General features: G+C 39.4%; 1 protein-coding gene and 1 long non-coding RNA gene across 4 annotated transcripts in view; one reads left to right on the forward strand and one right to left on the reverse strand.

The window, feature by feature from the left end:
- LOC139800580 (uncharacterized) lies at positions 1–11,952 on the forward strand. Its single transcript, XR_011727811.1, has 3 exons — positions 1–235; positions 3,530–3,701; positions 5,245–11,952. It is a non-coding gene; the product is annotated as an uncharacterized lncRNA (long non-coding RNA).
- Positions 9,424–21,765, reverse strand: part of HSPA4L (heat shock protein family A (Hsp70) member 4 like) — a 23,570-nt gene continuing 11,228 nt past the window's right edge. The window contains exons 9-20 of one of the 3 annotated variants that reach the window (XM_071753831.1): positions 20,911–21,062; positions 20,312–20,418; positions 19,774–19,907; positions 18,516–18,718; positions 17,245–17,292; positions 16,007–16,108; positions 15,391–15,528; positions 14,683–14,808; positions 14,338–14,445; positions 13,501–13,620; positions 12,802–12,963; positions 9,424–12,319 (exon numbers count right to left, since the gene is read on the reverse strand). In XM_071753831.1, the coding sequence (XP_071609932.1) occupies positions 12,125–12,319; positions 12,802–12,963; positions 13,501–13,620; positions 14,338–14,445; positions 14,683–14,808; positions 15,391–15,528; positions 16,007–16,108; positions 17,245–17,292; positions 18,516–18,718; positions 19,774–19,907; positions 20,312–20,418; positions 20,911–21,062 (1,595 nt within the window). In that variant the 3' untranslated portion in view covers positions 9,424–12,124. The remainder of the gene's footprint in view (positions 12,320–12,801; positions 12,964–13,500; positions 13,621–14,337; positions 14,446–14,682; positions 14,809–15,390; positions 15,529–16,006; positions 16,109–17,244; positions 17,293–18,515; positions 18,719–19,773; positions 19,908–20,311; positions 20,419–20,910; positions 21,063–21,765) is intronic. The other 2 variants (XM_071753832.1, XM_071753833.1) reach the window with 2 other exon arrangements.

The following is a 21,765-nucleotide window of genomic DNA, read 5'->3' on the forward strand; positions in this document are numbered from 1 at the left end:
TGCGTTACCTCAGACCGGTGCGTTACCTTGGCCTGGTGTGTTGGGTTACTTCAGCCAGGCCCAGTGCAGTACCTCAGTCCGGTGCGTTACCTCAGCCCAGTCGGTTACCTCAGCCCAGTGGGTTACTTCAGCCCGGTGCTTTGCCTCAGACCAGTGCATTACCTCGGCCCGGCCTGTTGCGCTACCTCAGCTTGGTTTGGTGCGTTACCTCAGCCCGGTGTGTTACCTCAGCCCTGTCCGGTGCGTTACCTTGGCCTGGTGCGTTGGGTTACCTCAGCCTGGCCCAGTGTGGTACCTCAGTCTGGTGCGTTACCTCAGCCCAGTGCTTTACCTCAGCCCAGTGGGTTAGCTCAGCCCAGTCCCATGGGTTACCTCAGCCCAGTGTCTGCGGTCAAACCGACACCCTGCGGGGTTCCTATGGAGGAGGGAGAGCCGTGAGGCTGCCTGTGGCCCCACGACACCGATCTCTCTGAGTTTGCCCTGCTCCCCGGTGTCTCTGTGGAAGGGTTGGCTCAGCCAAGCTGGTAGGGTCATCTCCTGGTTAATGGTGGGTGAAAGTAAAATCTTGTAATAAAAAGAGCAGTCTTACCCTCATGAGGGTATCTCCCTCACACTCAATACAGAGATTTTATTGTTCCTTAGTTATTTTTAAACGGCAATTATTTTTTTTAAAGGTATTAGAACTCCCTCTTCTGTTAGTCTCTTCCACTGATAGGAAATATGCCAATGATACAGCAGTGTTTATTGCTATATTAATGTTAGACTATAGCACAGCTTTTCTTTGGATTTTCTTTTACCACAAGAGGGTGTGATGAGATTTAAGTACAAGCAGAACTCAAGAGACAAGGGCAGAGCAGCTGGTTTAATTAAGCTGTGGGTTTACTTCCTAGCTACATTGGTTTATTTTCCAAAAATGCTATTTCCAGCTATTTTTCTGCCAAAATAACTTCTGAACTGTGGGTCAGATTGGAGTTTTAAAAAAACAGGAGTGAAGAAAATCAGGAGTGATGGCCATTCCTGCCTGGAATGAGGTCAGCACATGATTGTGCCAGCACTAATGCCAGTGCAATGGAAGGCACACAACTGCAAAGTGGGAGCAAGAAGAAAGGTGGGAGAGCAGCAGCTCTCTTTTGGTTGGGCTGGTGTTGCTGTGGAGTGGAATTCCACCTGGAGGTAGAAAGCAGTGAGATAAACAGGGTATGCAGGTCTTCTTTCAACTCTGTTGCACAAACACAATGTGAAGATTTAGTGTCCTTCATCAGTGGAGACTTCTGATTAGCAAGAAGAGTAAAAAGGACATGAGTAAGAAAGAGGGTGAAATGCAAAACTAGAGTACTCAGAACACAGCCCTTGGGAGAAAGAGAAGTAGTTCTCTCTTCTACTTCATTCAGGTGTCACTATAACCTTCTAAAGCTGATGAACTTCTTCCTTCCATCCTTCCCCTGGAGAACAAGGGAGGTAGAATAGATTTTTGAGTAGAAGGTGAACAAGAACTGCCTAGAGCCCTGTAGCTTGCAGCAGTGGTGATGGTTTAGCCCGTGTTCAGAGCACTGCATTTGTGTTCAAAATTGGCAATGAAAATGGTTATTTAAATCTGGCGTCTCTTGGCTACTCTGACTTAATTATATGAGCATGAATAATTGCTTTTTGCTGCTGAAATCTATCTATGTGTACCACAAATTATGCAAATCATCTTTGTCCTTGAACAAAATGTCAGAGGTGCACTGACAGAGGACTGCAGAAATGGCCATGCAGGGAGAGCTCAGGTCTTTCATTGCATCCTTGTTCAAAACATCTCCTGATAATTGTTTTTCTCATTAAAAAAGGCAGAATTTACTTCAATTTATATTCTCACTGAGCTAGCAAGGCTTGGAGAAGTCTTGGGTGACTGAGAAGGCTGTGCCTAGTAGTACTTACTAATTCCCTGGATATATTGTTAGGTGAGACTACAATGGATTTGGACTCTGTGTGGCTGGTATCAGTTTTCTATAGGCTAAACAGCAGTCTTATTCTTTCCCTTTCCCTTTCCCTTTCCCTTACCCTTTCCCTCTCCTTTTCCCTCTCCCACTCCCTTTTCCCTTTTCCCTTCCCCTTCCCCTTCCCCTTCCCCTTCCCCTTCCCCTTCCCCTTCCCCTTCCCCTTCCCCTTCCCCTTCCCCTTTCCCTTTCTCTTGTTTTTGGTTTGCTTTTTTGTTGTTGGGGTTTTCTGGTTGGTTGTGGGGTTTTTTGGGTTTTTTTGCAGTCAACAATAGTGAGTGGTACTCAGTTGAATCAAGCTGATTCCTTGCATTTAGTGGATATTCACTGGCAATTAACAGTAGCCTACTAAGTATTATTTCCTTACCCAAGAAGGCACAGATGTTTTGGAGAATGACTCAGTCATATCCTTCCTCCTCCCCCGAAGAACTGGGAAGGTGTCTGTACTTCTGAAGAAAGCTCATTTAGACTACATGGCAAAGTTTGAGGAGTTCTTTATTACTTCAGATTTATTTTTTTTAAGTTTGCATAACTTCTGTTGCTTATGGCTGCTTTAATATGCAAGAATGCTGGAAATCACACGTTCATCTTGGGTGAAGTGAAGAAGGAAAAGAAACAAACCACATAATGAATCATTCAGTCTTTTAAGACAATTAAGGTGTGGCATGGGAAGATGTTGGAGGGATCCCTGTCGGGATCTGCTTTGATGTGTTAAGTTTATATTCTAAACATTAAAATAAATTATGCCTGAGCTTCACAGTCATATGCACAGGAGATTGCTGTCACCAGCCAGGGACTGAGCTCATGGGCAGCTTGTGCAGGGAGTGTATTTCAGAAGCAGTAGAAAGGCAAGCAAACCAATCCAAACACCAGGGCTTGTTCTACAAGTCTGCCTGTGTGCATTGGCAACCTGATAAAGTACATGCAAGACTTCTTCACAGGAAACCAACACCAACAACTGCCAAGAAGAAGAACAACTTGTTTTTTTAAACTAAAGTTTGTAATTACACCATCTCGAAACTTTAAGGGGATATTTCCTGGCCTAGTACCAGTGAAACGCATATTTTTTTTTTCCTATTTATCATGATTGCACTGAGAAGGAAGAGCCCCTTCCAGGTACTATCTCAGTGACACCACACAGGCAGTTTTCTCCCATGCTCTTCATTCTGGAAGGTAATGCTAGAAAAATTGGCCAGGGAAGGACTGATTAAGCCAAAACATAAAATTGAATCAAACCCACAGAAGTTTTATCCATGTCCAATGTCAGCATCATTTCCCCTGCCTCCAGATACCCTGGCCAACATATTAGTTTATTTAGATGTTCACTAGAGGCTTCTTTGGTCTTCCTTATTGAATATCCAATTGCCAGCAGTGGGTGTACCAGTGTTGACAGACAGTTTGATTTGCAAATGTAGGCTGCTCCCTCAGGCTCAATTCCTTTGTTAATGGTGTTTCTAAGCCACAGAGAATTATGCAACAGTAGAGTAACTGCTGTTTTATGTCATATTTTAATCCTTTTTGTCCTTAGCATTTGTCCTTTTATATGTTTTCAGAACTCATCTCTTTGCACTTACTTGTACACAGAGCTTACCCTGAGCAGAAGTTTGCATCTGTTTCATAGAATGCAAAACACTTGAAAAGAAACACTGAATACAAAACAATTTAATTCTGAGGTGCATTTAATGTCTCCGTGCAGGAAGACCATGAAAGTAAGCAATTCTTTGGGTAATAAATGGAGCATTCTTATAGTTTTAAAAAATACATCTTATTGAATATAGATATTCTTTCCAGACATCATGAGTGAGTTTATTTGCCTTTCTAGAACGTACTGCTTATTTTGCTCCTCTTCCAAAAGAGAATGAATGGGTTGGTTTTCCCATCTTTGTGCTTCACTCTAGCAGTAAAGCTAACTAAATGGTAGGAGGAAACAGAGGTGCCTGTTACCTGCAGCTTTTTATTATACAGTGTATTTATTTGTGCAATGAACATTTATGATCATCTACTGAGCCATCAAGAGTTCCCTTCCATCCCATGAAACACAGAAGTTGTCTAAGTGAATAAATGATTTGAAGTGACCATTGCTCTGTTCCTGGGATCCAAAGCAACCTGGACATACGTGTAACTGCAGAGGCTTGTCCAGCTGTAACATCCTCAGCTTTCTCTAAAATAAGAGCAAAAAGAGAAAAAACATCAACATAGTAAGATTTCTGTCAGTGTCAGCAGTACAACTGATCACTGTTTAAATGAATGGGGTTATCTTACATGATATTGACTGATAATGTATTTGAAATGTCTGCTTAAACTGTGCAACTCCTCTGAAGCAAACACAGAACAGTGCTTTCCAAGGGCAGTAACTGTAGTTGACTACATTAGACTCTAAATATAAGCAGTTGTAGTTTCACTGAAATTAGAGAAGCTGTATTACTTTGTACAGAAGTTCAATTTGATTCTCCAAGTGTAAAATTTTCAAAAATGGAGAAGTTGTGTTTCTTCTGTTACATTTCCAGCTCATAAGTACATGGCCTTACTCATAGTGAGTAGGAACAAAAAAAAGAGTAACAGGGAATTTTTCACCAGTAAAATCAACATACTGTCAGGTTGCTTTTTTATATGTATACCTTTATGTTCCAGTCTTAGGAACTCTTTGACCTAATGGCTTCATGTGCATGGCACTTCTCTTAGACAATGTGTGCCTTGTTTTGAATAAAGCCTGAGATTGGGCCTTCATTCGAGGGTTAGTAAGCTTGTGTTGAGGTTTTTGCTGGTGTGGCTGCACCAGTACTTGAACAAGGCAGTTTAAAACTCACAGGTCTTTACAATGTGACTGGAATTTGGATGTACATCAAGCAGTAGGTAAGCTTTGCTTTGAAACTCCTTTCTTAAACAAAAGCCTATGCTCAGCGTTAATTACTGAGCTCTTAACTCTCCTCCCTGATATTCTCCCATTAAGAGACCGGACTGGTTTTCCTTGAGAACTTTCCCTGGCTTGTTTATGCCCATGATACTTTATTGCTTAAGGCTGACAAACAATAGCATTGCTACAGTGCAGTACAGGCTCTGTATTTCCTTTCTATGCCCCAGTTTGTTTTTAAAGAAAACTTTTTCCACTTCAGATTCCACATGGGGATGCTCAGGAGTATCACATTTCTCTCTTAAGCATGCTCAGAGGAAATATGTTAATTTAGATGTCAGAATGTTTCAGTTGTGAGAGACTGGGAGTTGAACAAGTGCCTCGAGAACTCTAATTTTGATGCTTTCCCTCCCACAGGAAAGGGCTGTGATTCTCATTTGTCTGTTTCATGGTGAGTTCTCCAGAAAGAATTTCTGTTTCAGACAGAGAAAAGAACTGAAAACTTCTTTATCCTTTAGCTGACCCATATCTTCAAACAACTTGTCAGCCACGTGATTCAATTTACTCATCTGTAAAAATGACAACACATTTCATTGCTAGCTGAGGAGTGGGGGTGAAGGAAAGTTATCTGTAATGCAAGTGAAAGAGAAAACAGTTTGTGCAAAGAATGACTGTTTCTGAAATACTTCTGTTATTACTGAGGAAAGAAAGCCCAGCTGATTATGTGCAGAGCAAGAGAAATTGTGGAGTCTCCTCCCTGTTCCTGTAGAGAATGACATGGTGCCCAGGGTAAGGAGCTTCAGGAAACAAGGATCAGGGTAGAAGGAATTATGGGAACCCTGAATATTATAATTTATGGGAGTGATGGATATGTACAGTAAAAAAGAAACATCACAAAATATTTCCTTTGCTGTGGATTCTACAGCCTGTGAGGCAGCCAGGTCTCTGTGCACCACTATTTTGCCAGTTCTTGTAGAAAGGAATTCCCCAGTGGGTATTGCATTTCACCCTTCCTACCTCAGGCATGTGGTGGTTTAAGCTTCTCTTGCCTACAAGGGACTGGAAGTGAGGCAAGGTACTGGGGCTGAAAAAGTGCTGAGCTGAGCACCTTATATTCTGTGAGTAATACATTGAGTTTTCTCTTAACTTATAGAGGGATAGTAGTTGAGTCCATTTTACTGGGGAGTGCAGTTTTGGTCACTCCCTGACTAAATCTGTGTTGCATTACTTTTTTCATACTTCTCTTAGAGAAAAGACCTGGTTTTAGACTCACAGAATCATTTAGGTTGAAAAAAGCCCTAAGATCATTGAGTCCAACTATCAACCTGTCCCTGCCAAGTTCGTCACTAAACCGTGTCCCCAGGTACCCATGTTTTTAAATACCTTCAGGGACAGTGATGCAACTACTTCCCTAGGCATCCTCTTCCAATGCTTTACAATCATTTTGGTCAAGAATTTTTTCCTTGTATCCAATCTAAACCTCCCCTGGCACAACTTGAGGCTGTTTCCTCTCATCACTTCTGACTTGAGAGAAAATGCTCTAGAAGAAAACAGAATTTTTTCACAGCAGCAAGCAAAGGAGTAACTACATATGTGCTGGGGTGTGATGAGTTTTCTGGACAGGAGCTGGAGTGCTTGGTAGAGAGGGAGCAGGTGTATGGGAGCTGGGGAGGAAGCAATGAGAAAGCAGTGTTCTCTTTTGAGTGCTGTGTTCTTCTGTTTTACACTGAATACTTCCTCCACTGTAACATTCAGGCCTAGAGATCAACCTGCAGTTTCAGTCAGCCCTTAAGCTGAGCATCAAATTCTGTAGTTTAGAAAGAAAGGTTAATTGCAGGTTTCTGCAGAACCTGTTATAGTTTGGGAGGGTAGGAGAGCAAGGAGAATAGGGAGGGAGGAGGAACCATGACTGGATATCCCTCTGCAATTCTTGGGTTTGTTTCAAGATTGAATTGAAGGTAAAAGTCTTCAAGGCAAGTTAAAACAAGCAAACAAAAATTGCTCCCAACACCCTCTTTAGAAATTACTGTTTATATTATAGACAGAATAGCTGCTGACTCAGAAGCATAAAATACTGCTACTGAATATGAGGAAAGAAAACCTTGCCCTCTGTGTGTGAGGCTCTGAGGCATAGGGGAAATGCTAGCCAAAATTTTGGGAAGTGCTGGCCCTTGTAGATCAAGTTCCACTGTAGTGCTTATTCCTGAGTGCCCTGCTACTGCTATTTCTGCTGTGGGAAGCAGCAGAACGTTTAATCTGGTAAAATCTGAGTCCTGTAACAACTCCTACAGCTAAGGACAGCACAAGCCACTAAAAATGTCTATTTCTTACCTGTGGTCTTATGGACAAACATTTGTTGTATCAACCCCTGACATCAGACAAAGCTTCTTTGGAGTAGTGATGTAAAAAATGAGGTCTTGGGTGGCCACTGATGGTTCAAGTAGCGGCTTATGTATTTATTATAATTATACACAACCTTGACAATCTATATTGCCATCCAAAAATAAATTGAAGTATTGTCAATTTGCACATGATCTGTCACTAATAAGAATCCCATTTACATACAGAGTAAACCATTTGCATACTCAAAACACTGCTTCAAATGCTAACACTCCCATCTCTTCCCTCCCCCCATCCTGTGCAGATACGTTTAGACTGTGTGAACAAACTTTTCCAACTTTGCAACATTCAGGCACTCCTGCCTTTTTTTTTTTTAATTAATTAATCCACATCAGGACTTTGCAGAGGTGACCAGTGGGTATAGCTCTTGATTTATTTTTTGTTTGTAATTTACTCTTCACAGATCACAACTCATAATGCATTGCTTGATCTATTTCCTTCTGACCAGGAAGATGAGAAGTTTAATAACGTTATCAGGTAAGTCATGAGAACACTGCCAGTTTTGGATTCTGCAGTGCCAATAGTCACCTTTAGTTATTTTCACTGTTATTTAGATAAGTAATAAGTGGCCTAAGTCTTCAAATTTCAGTTGTGAAGAATCAAGAACCCTGCTAAGAGTCAGCTACCATATGCTTTCCCCAGCATACTAAGTATACTACAAATGTTACCTTGAGAGTTGAAATGAAAATTTATGAGGAATTAACTACTTTTTGTTAAGCAGTGTTTTTTCACATCAATATTCTTCCACCCAGTTAAACTTACTGCTAATGTAAACATCTTTAGAACTTATGGACTATACTGACCCTCAACTGAAGTGGTTTGGACTTCAGTTTAAAAGGGCTCTCAGAAGTCAGCATAATGGAGTACTACAGTGTGGTAACACAAAAAATTGAAGTACTATTTTGATGAATGAGGTTCACGGTGATGTTAATATATGGGAACCGAATTCAGCTTCTCCTACAGCAGCTGGCCAGGTCCTTTGAACCAGCAAACACAGCAGGTTTGTAAAATGGTTTCATAACCAGAGCACTGAGAAGTGTAAAGATTCAAGGTTTGTTCAGGCTGTGTAGTTCTCACCTTAGTGTCAAAAAATCACTCTGAAAACCCTCCTGCCAGCTCTTCACCCGTTTCCTTAAATTATACTTAAAACATAATCCTTACAGGGAAAAAAAACACCTTAAACACAGAGTATTTGAAAAGTTACAGCAGGAAAAACCTACAGCAGAGGCTGGAGTTGAGCACGCTAGATGTTTCAAAAAATATTAAATAATTTCAAAGGCTGAAGCTATGAAGAAATCTTATAAACCGGATGCTTTAAATTAACAGCAATCACTTGTAAGTGGAAGAACCAGAAACATGACACTGCATCCCACAGCAGCAGCACCTCTGGCTGCCCACAAGGCACAGGGAATGCTATGGTTGCAGGCCCCTGTGCTTCCAAAGCTCCCCTCCAGTGCTGCCATCCTGACTGACAAGGACACCTTCCCCCTCATTCTGCCACCTTGTCCCGGGGAGTCAAGTGGTAATACAGGTTAGGTGAAACAGCTTGGAGGATTCCATCCAACTGCCTACTTGAAGTTTTGCAAACCTGCCCCAAAGGCAGTATTTAAGAGTCAAAGAAGGACACTGCCAGAAGCAAGGAAGGGAGAGGGTTCTCATTCAGACCAAATAACAAATGCATCACATTTGGTCTCCTGGTCATTTCCCTTCAGGCTCATTTCAGCCTCCACTACAGTCAGTTCTTGACACCCTCCTGTGACTCCAGAGATGGTACCAGTCTGCTCCTTTGTGATTCAGCAGACAGCTGTACTGAGTTATTTTATCATGTAGCATCCATTACAGTTCAAAGAAAGAAGAGTATAAAAGCTAAACTTATAGGGATTGGTTAACATCTGTGTATGTTACATCTGAATGAAGTATAACAAATATCCTGAAGTCTAAACTACTGTAATAAAAGATGTGGAAAGGAGGCCAGGAATCAGCTCTAGAACTGCTCTTAGCAACTTAGTTTAGTAAAGGAAGTTAATTTTAAAGACATTTCTTGAGCAAGATGTTTAAGACAGGAGAGAACCAGTCCTCTTAAAAGAAAATGTTACCTGTAAAATAAAAGTTATTTTAACGCTGTTTTACAACTAAACTTTTACATGAAGCCTGTAATTAGTATAAAAAAAATAAAAAAACAAACCAGAACTCTACTGCCTTTACAAAGATAGTGCTGCTTCATATTTTTATTTTGTGGGATGGAAGGATCATTTTCAAACATTAGAAATTTATCTTGCCCTCAACAGAAAATTGTAAAGAAGACATTGGCAACAAATCCTTGCTTTTAAAGTACACAAGATGCAGAGTAACACACTACTGTTGGTTCCCTTACAGAACTTACGTTGCAAGATACTAATTCTGCTGCTGTCAGGGTAGCCACAGGGTAACTCGTCACTTGTTCAGTCTGATGCACAAAACCTCATCTTCAAGTTGTGCATTGCTTATGTAAGTACTTGAGAACCTTCAGCTTGGTAAATTTTCATCTCTAACAGAAAACAGATTACATATTAGCAAGTCACATTCACACGTTTATGTGTGGCTCATTATGGGAAGAAAAATTTGTCCTTCCAAAAGGGATTCTTAACACATGTATCAGCAACCAGTTGCTACTGGCAATCTGGGGGTAGCATTTCTCTTCATCAGGGATCTAGAGACAGAGCAGATGCATAGCACAAAAAAAAAAAAAAAAAAAAAAAAAATTCTAGTAAGAAAACCTTACTACAATTGCTTAACCAGATCTGCTTTGAAGCTTGCCATATTAAGCAGCTGTAGAATTACTCCAGCCTTTATGCATAAGAATTGCCTCAGATAATCTGTAATGTAATATTAAGCATCTGGTGGCCATGAAAAGACTTTGTTCTTACATGACCTTGATAGCTACTGGAGAGCTTGCACTGTTTGAGTTCTTCTGCCAGGTATAAGCAACTCTACTGGACAAATTAATGGGCTTTAGGAAGCCAATACTTAGGAATGCTACTCATTACACTGCTGTGATAAAGCTCCTGAAGTACTAATGATGTTGAAGCTTGCAGGACCAAAGCTAGCTCAGTCATATACTGACTTCATCCTAGGACAGCTGACACTGAAGTACACCCTCCCTTCCAGTGCCAAAGACACAACTACAGTGGCAGAATTCAAGACTGAGGCTGTGGAGTAGCTGCAGGTCTCCAGAGTTACTCAGCCTTTGTTCAAGGGCTTGAAGTGTGTCAGTTGAAGGTGTCAGAGCACACACAATTGATTGTGTAGAGGAATAACAGCAGAGCAAAGGACATGCATCTCTGTCATTGCTGTCAGTCATGAAGGTACAATTCTAGCACTTGAGCAGATTCATATACAGCTGTAAATGATGCTTCCTTCTGCTGTGAAGATACTGGAGAGTAAAGTTCACTTCTACCAACTCCAGCTTGGGTCACAGGATACTCTTTTTAGCATGAACAGAGATGGAATGTGAAGGGCATGGCTGGAGATAAACTGGCTGCCAAAGCCAGGAACAAGAGCACAACCCTTCACTTACTTGAAACAGCAACAGTTTTGTACAGGAGAACTGCTGCAGGAACACCTTAACACCTACATGTGTTTCTGCACTGGAGTTCCAGTCACTGAAGTGCTTTTACACTGCAATAGTTTTTATAATATTATCAGCCTCTTAGGCTGATCTATGAAACCACTTTTCATAGAGTAACCCACTCCTGTTCTGTTAACAGAAAAATCAAAAGAAAAGTGATCTGCTCAAGCAAACGCTACAGTACTTCCATGACTGACAGAAACATTCAGAATATATAAACATACACTGGGCCATGACAGTGTCTAAAATTAATTAAAGGAAACAGTGATTCAACTGTGTAATAATATCCAGTTTGTAAACTCTTTTGTTTAGATCCTTGACCAAAAGGTTTATGTGCTGAGTACCAAGGCTTAAATAAGCTCTCAGTAGTTCTTCCAAGTTCACAACAAACAGCATTTAAGCAACCTCATAATCAGGATGCTAATGGCCAGCTCACACAGCACATTTTTTATTGTTTCTCCTCCCCAACATAAAATGTGATCAAGAGATTAAATTAAAAACTAAAGTGGATATAGTAACGTGCAGTAAGACATTTTCAAGGGAAAGCTATGCAACAGTCTTTGTATATTCTACCCCTTCATACTATTTCATGAGCACAGTATGTTATGTACAGCTATGTGCACTGAGACCATTCACTTAATTTCAGCACGTGGCAGAGCCATTATGCCACCATTTTGTAAGTAAGATTGTTAGTGGTATGGGAATCTAAAAAATGTTTAAGCTTGGATTATTCAGTTTCTATGAAAAAGACCGTACAATTGTCATGGTACATCAACAAGATGGACTAGTAGGCCAACTAAACTCTATTTTAATATTTAAATTATAACAATACAATAACTAGAAAAGGTCAGTGCTTCAAGTGACGTGTCTTGCCACTTCAATTCCAATATTTTTTCCAAAATAAAGATGCAATTAGATCTACAATTGAGCATCAGTAGTGCAATACAGTATCCTTTCCTGAATAAAGGAGCTGAGGTTTATCCACAATAAAAGCTTTAAATAAGGTAGATTGTTGCCATTATATATCAATTCTGTAAGTTTGATATAAAATATATTGGGAAAGCTTAAACTGACTTATACAATCTACATTTGGCTAAAGCTCCACATAAGCAGCATCAGTGGAAATGAACATCAGAATTGTACTTAATATAAAACACTTTCAAAACTACTCGGCAACAAATGACAGAAGGTTGGCTAAGAACAACTGAACATCTGAGGTGTGTACCAGACAAAAAGAATGGACCCTGTGGTTACTTGCACTATTTTAATTAAGGAAAAGAAATGCAAGATTTAGTCCACTTCCATTTCTCCAGGTGGTTTGGTCTGCTGAGAAGTGTCCTTGGCTGGCTCAGGTTTTGGTTCAGCACCACTCTGTCCGTTCACTGGTCCGTTGTGCTCACCATTGGCTTTTGACTGCCCATCACTGGGAGGTTCTATCTTGGGTTTTGGTTTGTATATAATGGGATTGCAGAAGCCATCCAACTCCTAGTTGTAACACAAGTGAGAAAACAGGTTCATTTGCAGGCACAGCAAATTGTACTAAGCTCAAACGTCCCATTTGCTTCAGGTTCCTAACAACCCAGAATTTAATCTTCAAGGCCTAGACTCATCAATTCTATCCAGTCTCGAAACTTAAAGCCTTCCACTAGCTACAGAGCTTCTGATCTGTTAGGAGCCTGCACAGCAATTAATTTTCTAGCAAGCCCTGTTAAAAGCCTGCACAGCAATTAATTTTCTAGCAAGCCTGGTACTGCATGTCAGGATATTTTAAAAAGGGTCATTCAGAAGTACTGCTGTAAATCAAGAGTCAAAATTGAACACTGATAAAACTACTGCTCCCTGTCTGTATCTTTTCATAGCTTTGAAAGCTCTGCAGGTGTTATACTCTAGCTCAACAGAGGTCAAAACCTTGTCAAAACCCCCCCATGCTGTTAGAATGCAGCACATACAATGATTTTTTTTTTTACCTTAGATTTTGTCAGTATTTCTGCCACTTTGACAACTGGATCCTGAGTGAGACTGAGTTTGTTCTGGGCATTCATTTTGCTGTTCAACCAATTCATAGCTTCATTAATGTACTTTTCTACTTTTTCCATCTCAGCAGGATCTAGGTGGTCATATTTTTCATCCTAAGGAGAGAGGTATTTATTTAACAACATCATCTAGGCTTCTCACCCAACAAAGAATTTAATGGGACACAGAATAAGTAACACTGCTACAACCTGATAAAAATAGTTTTTAACAAGTGTTTAGTATGAAGAATGACTGTGGGACACACAGGACACTTTTTCTAGATATTTGAAGTTGTAATCTTAAGTGCATGCTGCTGAAGCACAGGCTAGTAATGAATCTGCAAGAAAAGCAGCACTCACAATTTACTGTAGTTTGATTAACTAACTGCAAAGTTAGAGTAAATTATGTAAACTGTAACCTGAGACACCTATTTCAGGTGGTACAGCTCCCCATAAAATGTGACTGTTTGTATTCTCGTAAGGAAAACTTTTTGCTAGCAATCCAGGAGAGTTTTAGAAAAAAAGCAGCAAATGCACAGCATCCATTTTAAAGCAGATTCACAGGTAATCCTACAGGATTCCTTTTGAAACACAAAACACTCTACAGCCTAAACTTAAACACCCCAAACAGTTCATTCTCTAAACTGCTTCTACCTTATTTTTGTATGCTTCTACTGCTTTCATTAGGAGCTGAATCTTCTTTCCTAGTTCATTTAAAACTTTTGGTCTCTCTTCATGTTCCATGTATCTCTCCTGAATAGGCTGTCCAAATTTCTGAAAACAAGCACAAAGATATTGATGAAATACAAGTTTACTTTAGTCTGGTCCAAGAATAAATGTGGCATTGGAAGAAAGCCTGCTTTTAACTCCTATTCTCACACATTCAAGAGTTTAATGTTTGCATCTTGCTTTAGTTAAAAACAAAGTAGCTAGTAATGGATCAGAATTCATGTTTTCCCATGAGATTATTGAAGTCTAAAGTATTGAAGGTTTTTCTGTTGTTACTAATCAAATAATTCAGTGGAAGAAGCTACTCTTAAAGCACTCTTCACCATTTATCATTCAAAATTAGACCAAAAATTCAGTTTTATAGCTATAGATCATCACTGAAAACAGGAAAACCAGAGCATCTATTCTGAAGTGTATTTCCAAACCCTTGGGAGAGCATTTTAACTACTCAAGAGCCTCCTTCAGACAGCAACAAGACTGAGAGGAACAGCAATTACATTCATGGTCCCTAGCAAATGTCTGCTTCATTTGGACCATTTTCACATTAGGAGCACACTGTAAAACTAAGATGTAGATGTAGTTTAGCTACCTTTAAAAACTTCAAGTTAATGGATTTACAACACTCATGTAATGGATTTACACAATGAGGGTCTGCACAGACACCCCCCTCATTGCAATAGGTTTGCATGCTCAGCCATGGATATTGGTATGTATGTCCCTTCCACCAAATACATTTTTTTTTTTTTCTAGAAAGTAACTTACTCTTAACTCCTGAAGCTTATCCACGTACACTTGCTTTGGCTGGTCCTCTCCATCCTCATAAAGCCAGTTTTCTGTGTCCTCCAACATCAAGGTCAGCTTGTTTGCATCCTACAAAGCAAATTTGGGATAGTCTAGTTCAGAAGGGAACATGATAAAGGAGACTTCTCTGCCCTCCAGCATACAAAGAAACATCTGGATTCAAGAAGCTGTTTCATGAATTTAAAATATTCCAAGTATGATAGTGAAGTGGAATAGTTATCAACAGACTTCAAAGCCAAGACTTCACAGAATTATTAAAGGCAGGACAACCCTACTGAACCACTGAAACACTCCAGCAACTCTTACTTCTTCAGTGATGAATTTCTCAAAGACTCCACACAGTTTGTCTCTGAAGTCATACACGTACTCTTCAACAGCATTCTTTGCATCATTTCTTTCTTTCTCAAGCTTATCTTGCATCATCATCTTCCCCTATGGTGGAGAAAAGCTTATTTAGAACTAAAAGCATCTGAAGTGTCAGACTTAATTATTACCCTCTTGAAACTGTATCACAAAACTCCGCAGCAGCCTGCTAAGTCACAATTAAACCTGAAGGAGCTACAGGAAAGCTGGGGAGGGACTTTTTATGAGGGTACCTAGTGACAGGATGAGGGGTAACAGTTTCAATCTGGAAGAAGGTAGATTTAGAAATAAATTCTCCAGTGTGAGGGTGGTGAGGTTGCCCAGGGATGTTGTGGCTCCCCCTTCCCTAGAAGTGTTCAAGGCCAGGCTGGATGCATCTTTGAGCAACCTGATCTAGTGGGAAGTGTCCCTGGATGATATTTTAGGTCTCCTCCAACCCAAACCATTCCATGATTCTATGATCTGGGTAATTAAGTCTCATGAAGCTGAGCAATTTCTCAAAAAAAACCTAATCTAAACAAATCCCCTAACAATTAAGAACAAGCCCACATGGAGTTCTAAATTAGATATTAAGTTTATGGTTGTAAATACTATCTGGATAATTATTTATAGTAACATTCATTCAAGTGGTCACCTGTTTAGGCTTCTTACCTCATTTTCTATATAGGAATTGATAAGATCTTGTCCCAGCTGTCTGTAGAGGCTTGCCTGTATAGGTAGGTCAATACTCTTAACTTTTGTTTTTGCCTTTGGCTGGGCTGAATGATCTTGCTTGTCCCCAGAAGCAGTCTACAGAAAGATTTAGACTATTATGAATCTTTCAAAAATAGGAATATTTTTACATTTATGCTCAAAACAGAGAAATGAAAGAGCTACAAATTGATTACATATAAATGAAGCACCTAATTATTCCTCTGCTATTCAGGATCATCAAGAGCCAAACTGGTAGAATTTGATTTCTTCAAACAATGTGAAAACCCATTCAAAAGCTAAAGGCACTGAATATTCTTCTTCACAGTGTTTCTTAAGTTTCCCTAGAATCCATCTTCACTACAAAGCTATGTTAAGAGAAACGTATTTCAGCCTTAATTGTCTTAGAAATCAAAGTGCTAAGGTAGGATTCCTAAATTCACCATTTCAATGTATCTGTACTCCTCTGAATACAGTCCCATGTTTGGAACTAGTTAGATGCATGACTTTGAGAATACTGGGCAGAAATCTAAGGGAAGCAACATTTTACATTTCTTTATCAATAATGAATACAAACTTTTGTTTCGGTTCCTGCATTTTCAGTTTCCTCATCTGCTTGGTTCTGTTGTTCAGCTTGACTTTTCTGAATACCTTCATCTTGATCAACCTGCATCTTATCCTAGAAAGAGAGGTGCATTAACTGAATGCAAAGGTTTGCTGTAGGAGTGAAGACATCAATGAGGGGGTATCACAGATACTGTAAGGACTTCCAGATCAATCTTAAGAATTCCTGTTTCACCGTGTTTAAACACAGTGATACAGTACTTGTATATTTTGATGTAGAACTTGAGTTCATATTTCTCCAATTAACCAGAAATTCTGTTTTACACATACGCCTTGAAATAATATTGATATTGCCACCTGTCCTCTGCTAAAGAATTGCATTTAGCCCTGGGAACACTCCTTTTGTTTTAGGCTAGAAAAAAGCTATAAAATGTATGCAAATAGCATTCTAGAAACACACGACCAACACAGGTAATAACTAAAGGCTCTCTATGGAACAGCCAGAACTTCAACCTCATAATTTTTCACCTAAATTTTAAAGCTTTTAATCCAAAGCAGAAATGTTTTAGCCATTGCAATTGTTATCTCCATCTGTCTTATAGGACCAGGAAAATTTCATTTTTTTCTGTAGTAGCCTCTTGGAGCACATGATCAACCAACCATCTTCCCTCCCTGCCACACAAAATTCTGTTTCACCTAAATTTGTAGTTTATTTGTATGCCTTATTCCAAATTTAAGGATCTTAAATACATCCCTAATTACTGGTGCAGATGACTTGATTTAAATAATAGAATTCTCTGCAATAATTGCCAAAATCTTTTAGTAACACGGTACTAGAGAAGTCATAAGCTTTCAGGATGACTTCAATACTTGAACATCCAGAGTATCTGAGATTACTTCCATGATATGGAATTAAGACTTGTCTTGGATTTGCTGGATTTCTGGGTGTGCACATAAAACAATTTAACATTAATTCTGCAAAATACAAGAAAAAGTTACCTAATGATTTCAAGCTATCACAGGTGCAAATATTAATTTAGATGTTAATTAATTCAGCAAGGTTTTCATGATAGAAGTTGGAAACAAGAAGGCTACTTTTAATGAATTTAAATTTTGTCCCTTCAGATTAGGAAAAAACAATAAACCTCATTTACTGTTCTTACTGTTCACACAGAAAAGGCCACAACTGGAAGCAACTCTTACTTACACATAAGCTAAAGGGGGAAGATAACAGATACTTGTACCACAAACCTCCTCCTCAGAGTCAAGGGGATGATCCTCAATATTGAAAGGTGATTGCTGACAAGCACCATCATAAAACAGAAGATGTGTTAGATGAACAGCAGTGCTGTAACTGAAAGCCTGAGGCTGGAAGTGGTTACTCTCATACCAAAAAATGAGCACTCATCTTCATAACCTGGAAGTGCAGTATTTCCTCCTACACTGACTGCCAGCTATGTCACTTCCAGCTCTTTGTCACTAGTAGACCAACACCAGATGCAGGGCATAAGGAACTGCATCATGTTTGGCATTTCAAATATGCTCAGATTCTTGGAAAGCAGCACAATAGTAAAGGAGTTGCTTGTCTCAAATTATGTAATGGTAGTTGTGTAACCTGTTCCTCTAATTCCTGTGTTATATTCAACTAAAGCAGGAAAAAACATTAGGGACAAACTATGTAAGGTTTCAACAGGAAATGCGTTCACCCCAAGCACTGCTTTCTGCCCAACCTCCCTCTCCTCAGGATGCCTGACAAGTCTGAGTGCTTTCCAACCTCAAAGATAGGAGGAGTGTGAAGCAGCAGCTCAGCCAATGCTTTACCCTCTTTTTCTCTGCACTATGATCTCTCTTCCCTGGAGGATGTGACAAAACCACAGCCCTGAGCTACAGAAGGGCACAAGCAAGGGAGAAAGGCTGCCAAGGCCACTGCTGGGGTGTGCCCTTCCTAGCTGCAAAGAGCTCCCTGGCATCCAGTCCTCAATTCAGTATGAAATGCAATAGCTGCACCTCACTCCTCTCAGATGCAGTGCACCACCAAGAGTTGATCCTCCTCACACTAGAATGAGAGAACAGAATTCTGCTCATTTCTCAGGATTAACAACAAAGCTGCTCCATGTCTGTTTCCAGCAGTTTTCCCATATGGGTTTACAAGCCAGTCTGTAAGAACTACCAGTGCTAGAAGTATTAAGTAGTACTTGGTGACAATGTAGTACTTTTAGGAAAAACAAGCCTTTATAATTAGTCAAGAAATCTCATTAAATACGTTGCCATCTGATAGCAATACTCGATAATGCCAAGATGAGTAAAGGAAAAAAAAAAGATAAAAAAGTCTGTTTCACATTTTTGTACTTTCTTAGTGCCACCAGTTACCATGATAAACATGAAAAAATGCGTTACATAACTGAAGAAATAACTTTGGGGTGGAGAAGTAGTAATTGCCAAAAGCTGTGTCATGATTTCATCTCTATAATTACTGACTCGTCCGAATGACAAGGAATGGAGATATTTAGAGGTTTACATACCAGCTCCTCATCTCTGCCTTGGTTCTTACTCGATGACTCAGTGTCCATGGGTGCATCACTGTGATCACCCTCTACGTTCAGCTTCTCTATCACAGAAGCATTGGCCACGCTGAACAGGCCGTGGATGTTCACACGCACTTTCACCTTGACTTTGGAATTGTCACCATCGTGCTGGGGACCAACGTTCTGAATAGTGAAACGCCCTGGAAAAAATTGTGAAAGAAGAAAAAAATTAACTCCTTGAAGGGTGTTTATTTAAATAGCCACTACTTGGAAACTTTCCACTTAGTTGTCAACTCTACAATGGAGGCCGCAGCTAGGTTAATGAAAACCTGGTTTTTACAAGTTATTTGATGAACATAAGATGGTTTTGCTTTACCTGTATTTCATAAAAAACATAACACTTCATTAGGTGTTCTACTACTCTGTTGCCTTCTCTAACAATTAAACTAAAGAAATTACTCTGCTTCATCTCAGATATTTCCATCATCCACTTAACTCCAACTTTGCACTGAGCAATAAAAACTTAGAGAGAAAAGACTGTTTCAATTTGGTCACACAGAGGCACCACGCATTTTTAGAATGAAGAGCACTTACAGAAGTCTTCTGGAAGCAGACAGGTTGATATTTACATCATCTTTATCATTAATACTTAAGATTTTCAGTAAGTTGCAAAATGAAATGATACTGTTCTTTCCCAAATGAGGCAGACGTACTGCATACGCAGCTAAATAAGCACGAAATTTGTATCTTTATATCTGATACAGAAATTGGTAACTAAAATTGTGACTTGAGGGCCTTGAAGAGTCTACTAATAACCAGAAGGCAGTATTAGTTACCAGGAAACTTAATCATATGAACTAATAATTTACTACAGATGCTTAAGTTCAGGAAATGCCTATCTTGTATGTTCTCAGATTAATAAGAAGACTTGAGATAACCATCTTAACAGGTAACTGTCTAGTGCTAGCAGCTCCTTTGAGCAAATTTCTTTGAAAAATCCAGGCTGGCAGGCACATAAGATCCTCATCTGTTTTATAGTTAAAAAGAACCAGACAGTAAAGCACTAAACGTTTTTAGGAACTGCCAAATGATGATGCTGACACTGTTTGATCACTGCACCTAAACTTGTGCTGAGCCTTTCTAAAGAACCCAGGCTTTTCTTTAACCTAGGAAATACAGAAGCAATGTTATCTTATACAAAGGAACTACTTAGCAGCCAGAGATGGGCATGGGGTTTTTATTCACATATTCTTACCTATTCTGGAGTCAGGATAAGGCACTTCATGTGGATGGGTATAGTAAGCCTCCAGGTCAAAAGGCTCTTTCTTGTGGAAAGTAATTACTTTTGAGAACGGAGCAGCATGATTCTTACTGAAGACTTCACACTCTCTAAAGCAGTGAAATATTAAGGTTAAACCACTAAACATAACACAATGGATAATAATTAAAAAAAAAAATAAAAATCAAGGGATGTTAATGACCATCATCTGTGCTAACCAAGCACATTTAGTTTAAGTCAGTTTATGACAAGAGCTGCAGGTTGAAGGCCTCTTAAGTCTCAAAGCTGGACTATGCATTCTATGTTACACCTCTCAAAAATCTAAGCAACCTCTCACCAACATCCTAAAATTAAATGTACTTACAATTATTAAGCAGCAATCAGAAATTAAGTATAATTCAAAACAAGAAAATTAAAACAGTTCAAGCAAACGACAGCTTCAAAGCCTGAGGCCTGGTCTTTCATGTAACATTCTTTGTATGCACACTTTTTAGTAGGCACCCTACAAACTTACCCTGTTCCTTCTTCATAAGATGATTTCCATCTTAATGTTACAGAATAAGGAACAACATCTGTGATTGAGAATTCCCGCACTTTAAAGGCTGGGGAAAGAATTGCACACTAGAAAACAAAGACCAAAATTTTATTAAACCCATGTAGTCAAAGAAACAGCAAGTACAATAATTAATTCCCAAGTGCAAAAAGGCTACCATTTATACAGGTCACGTGGAGGTCCTGCTTATCATAGAATTTTTAACAGAGACTTCCTATACTTAGCAGAAAGTTAATTGAACTGAAAGACTTAACTAAATTAAAGAGATGATATTTCCCCAGTGATTGTCAGTAAAGACACCCACCCAAGCTTCCAAATGACTACACACAAGTGGAACAGTGCAATTTGGGTCATCAAATTTAACAGGTCTTTAACAAGACTAACCCAACATGGCACAGCAGCAAATCACAAAACATAAGGCAATAATTTCTGTCAAAACTGTTTAAAGAACAAGACAGACTCTACACCTCGTTTGAGCTACAGCACCTTTTGCTTTTGGTTAGCTGTATTTCATTAGTACATGATGTTAAAGAAGCAATACTGAATTTTAATAACTATACCTGCAAGGCACAGCCTCTTGCAACAGCTTCATCAGCATTTAGCGTGGTGCTTATCTCTTTACAGAAAAAGCTAGAGATCTGTTCCTTCACTGCTGGAATTCTAGTAGCCCCACCTACTATTTCTATACTGTAGATATCTTCACGCTGAAGCTCTAGAAAAAAAAGTACATGGCCTTAAGTTAAAGGTATCAGAAGGCTGTCTTTGGATAACAAAAAAAAGAAAGAGTTATTTTGTTATCTAGGCAGTGTGACAAGCACCGAATATGTTTAACAGCCAAGAAGAGGTTTACAATCAGATTTGTTACAGTTATGTCCTATTCACACTCTTTTGTCTCTGCTGCAGGCTATGAAGTTTTTTAGTTGCATAATCCTGGAAAATGCAGAACCCAAGCATCAGTGAGGACAGCTGTTCCTAAAATGCACTGTCCCTGCACATCCCCTTGTGGTATGCACAAACTCAAGTGTGTGTAACTGAGTTTTCTTTGGTAGCCTTGCACTACTGGAATATCTATCACCCCTCCCAAACAAGAACAAAATGGAACCCAAATCAATTTCTCTTTATGTCTGGTTTAATTTGGGTTGCCAATAAAGAAAATCAAAAGATTTAACTAAAATTATGTAAAAACACTAGACTGCTTGCAAGGTAACTTTTAAAATCTGAATTCAGGATACATGTATAAAGTCATCTCAAACACCTGTCAGTCCTTGAACAACTCTGCTCAGCAGTTATTCAGGTTTTTACTTCCTGAATTAGTTATCTAGCCAAGGTAAGCAGAGTTCTTCCCCTTCTTTTAGCTGAAGATGCTGGAATTAGGGGCAAGACTTTTTCCTGTGAAAGTCTATTCTCTCCCTTTT

Source organism: Heliangelus exortis, chromosome 10 (genome assembly GCF_036169615.1).
Source record: "Heliangelus exortis chromosome 10, bHelExo1.hap1, whole genome shotgun sequence".
In the NCBI taxonomy this organism is placed as follows: Eukaryota; Metazoa; Chordata; class Aves; order Apodiformes; family Trochilidae; genus Heliangelus; species Heliangelus exortis.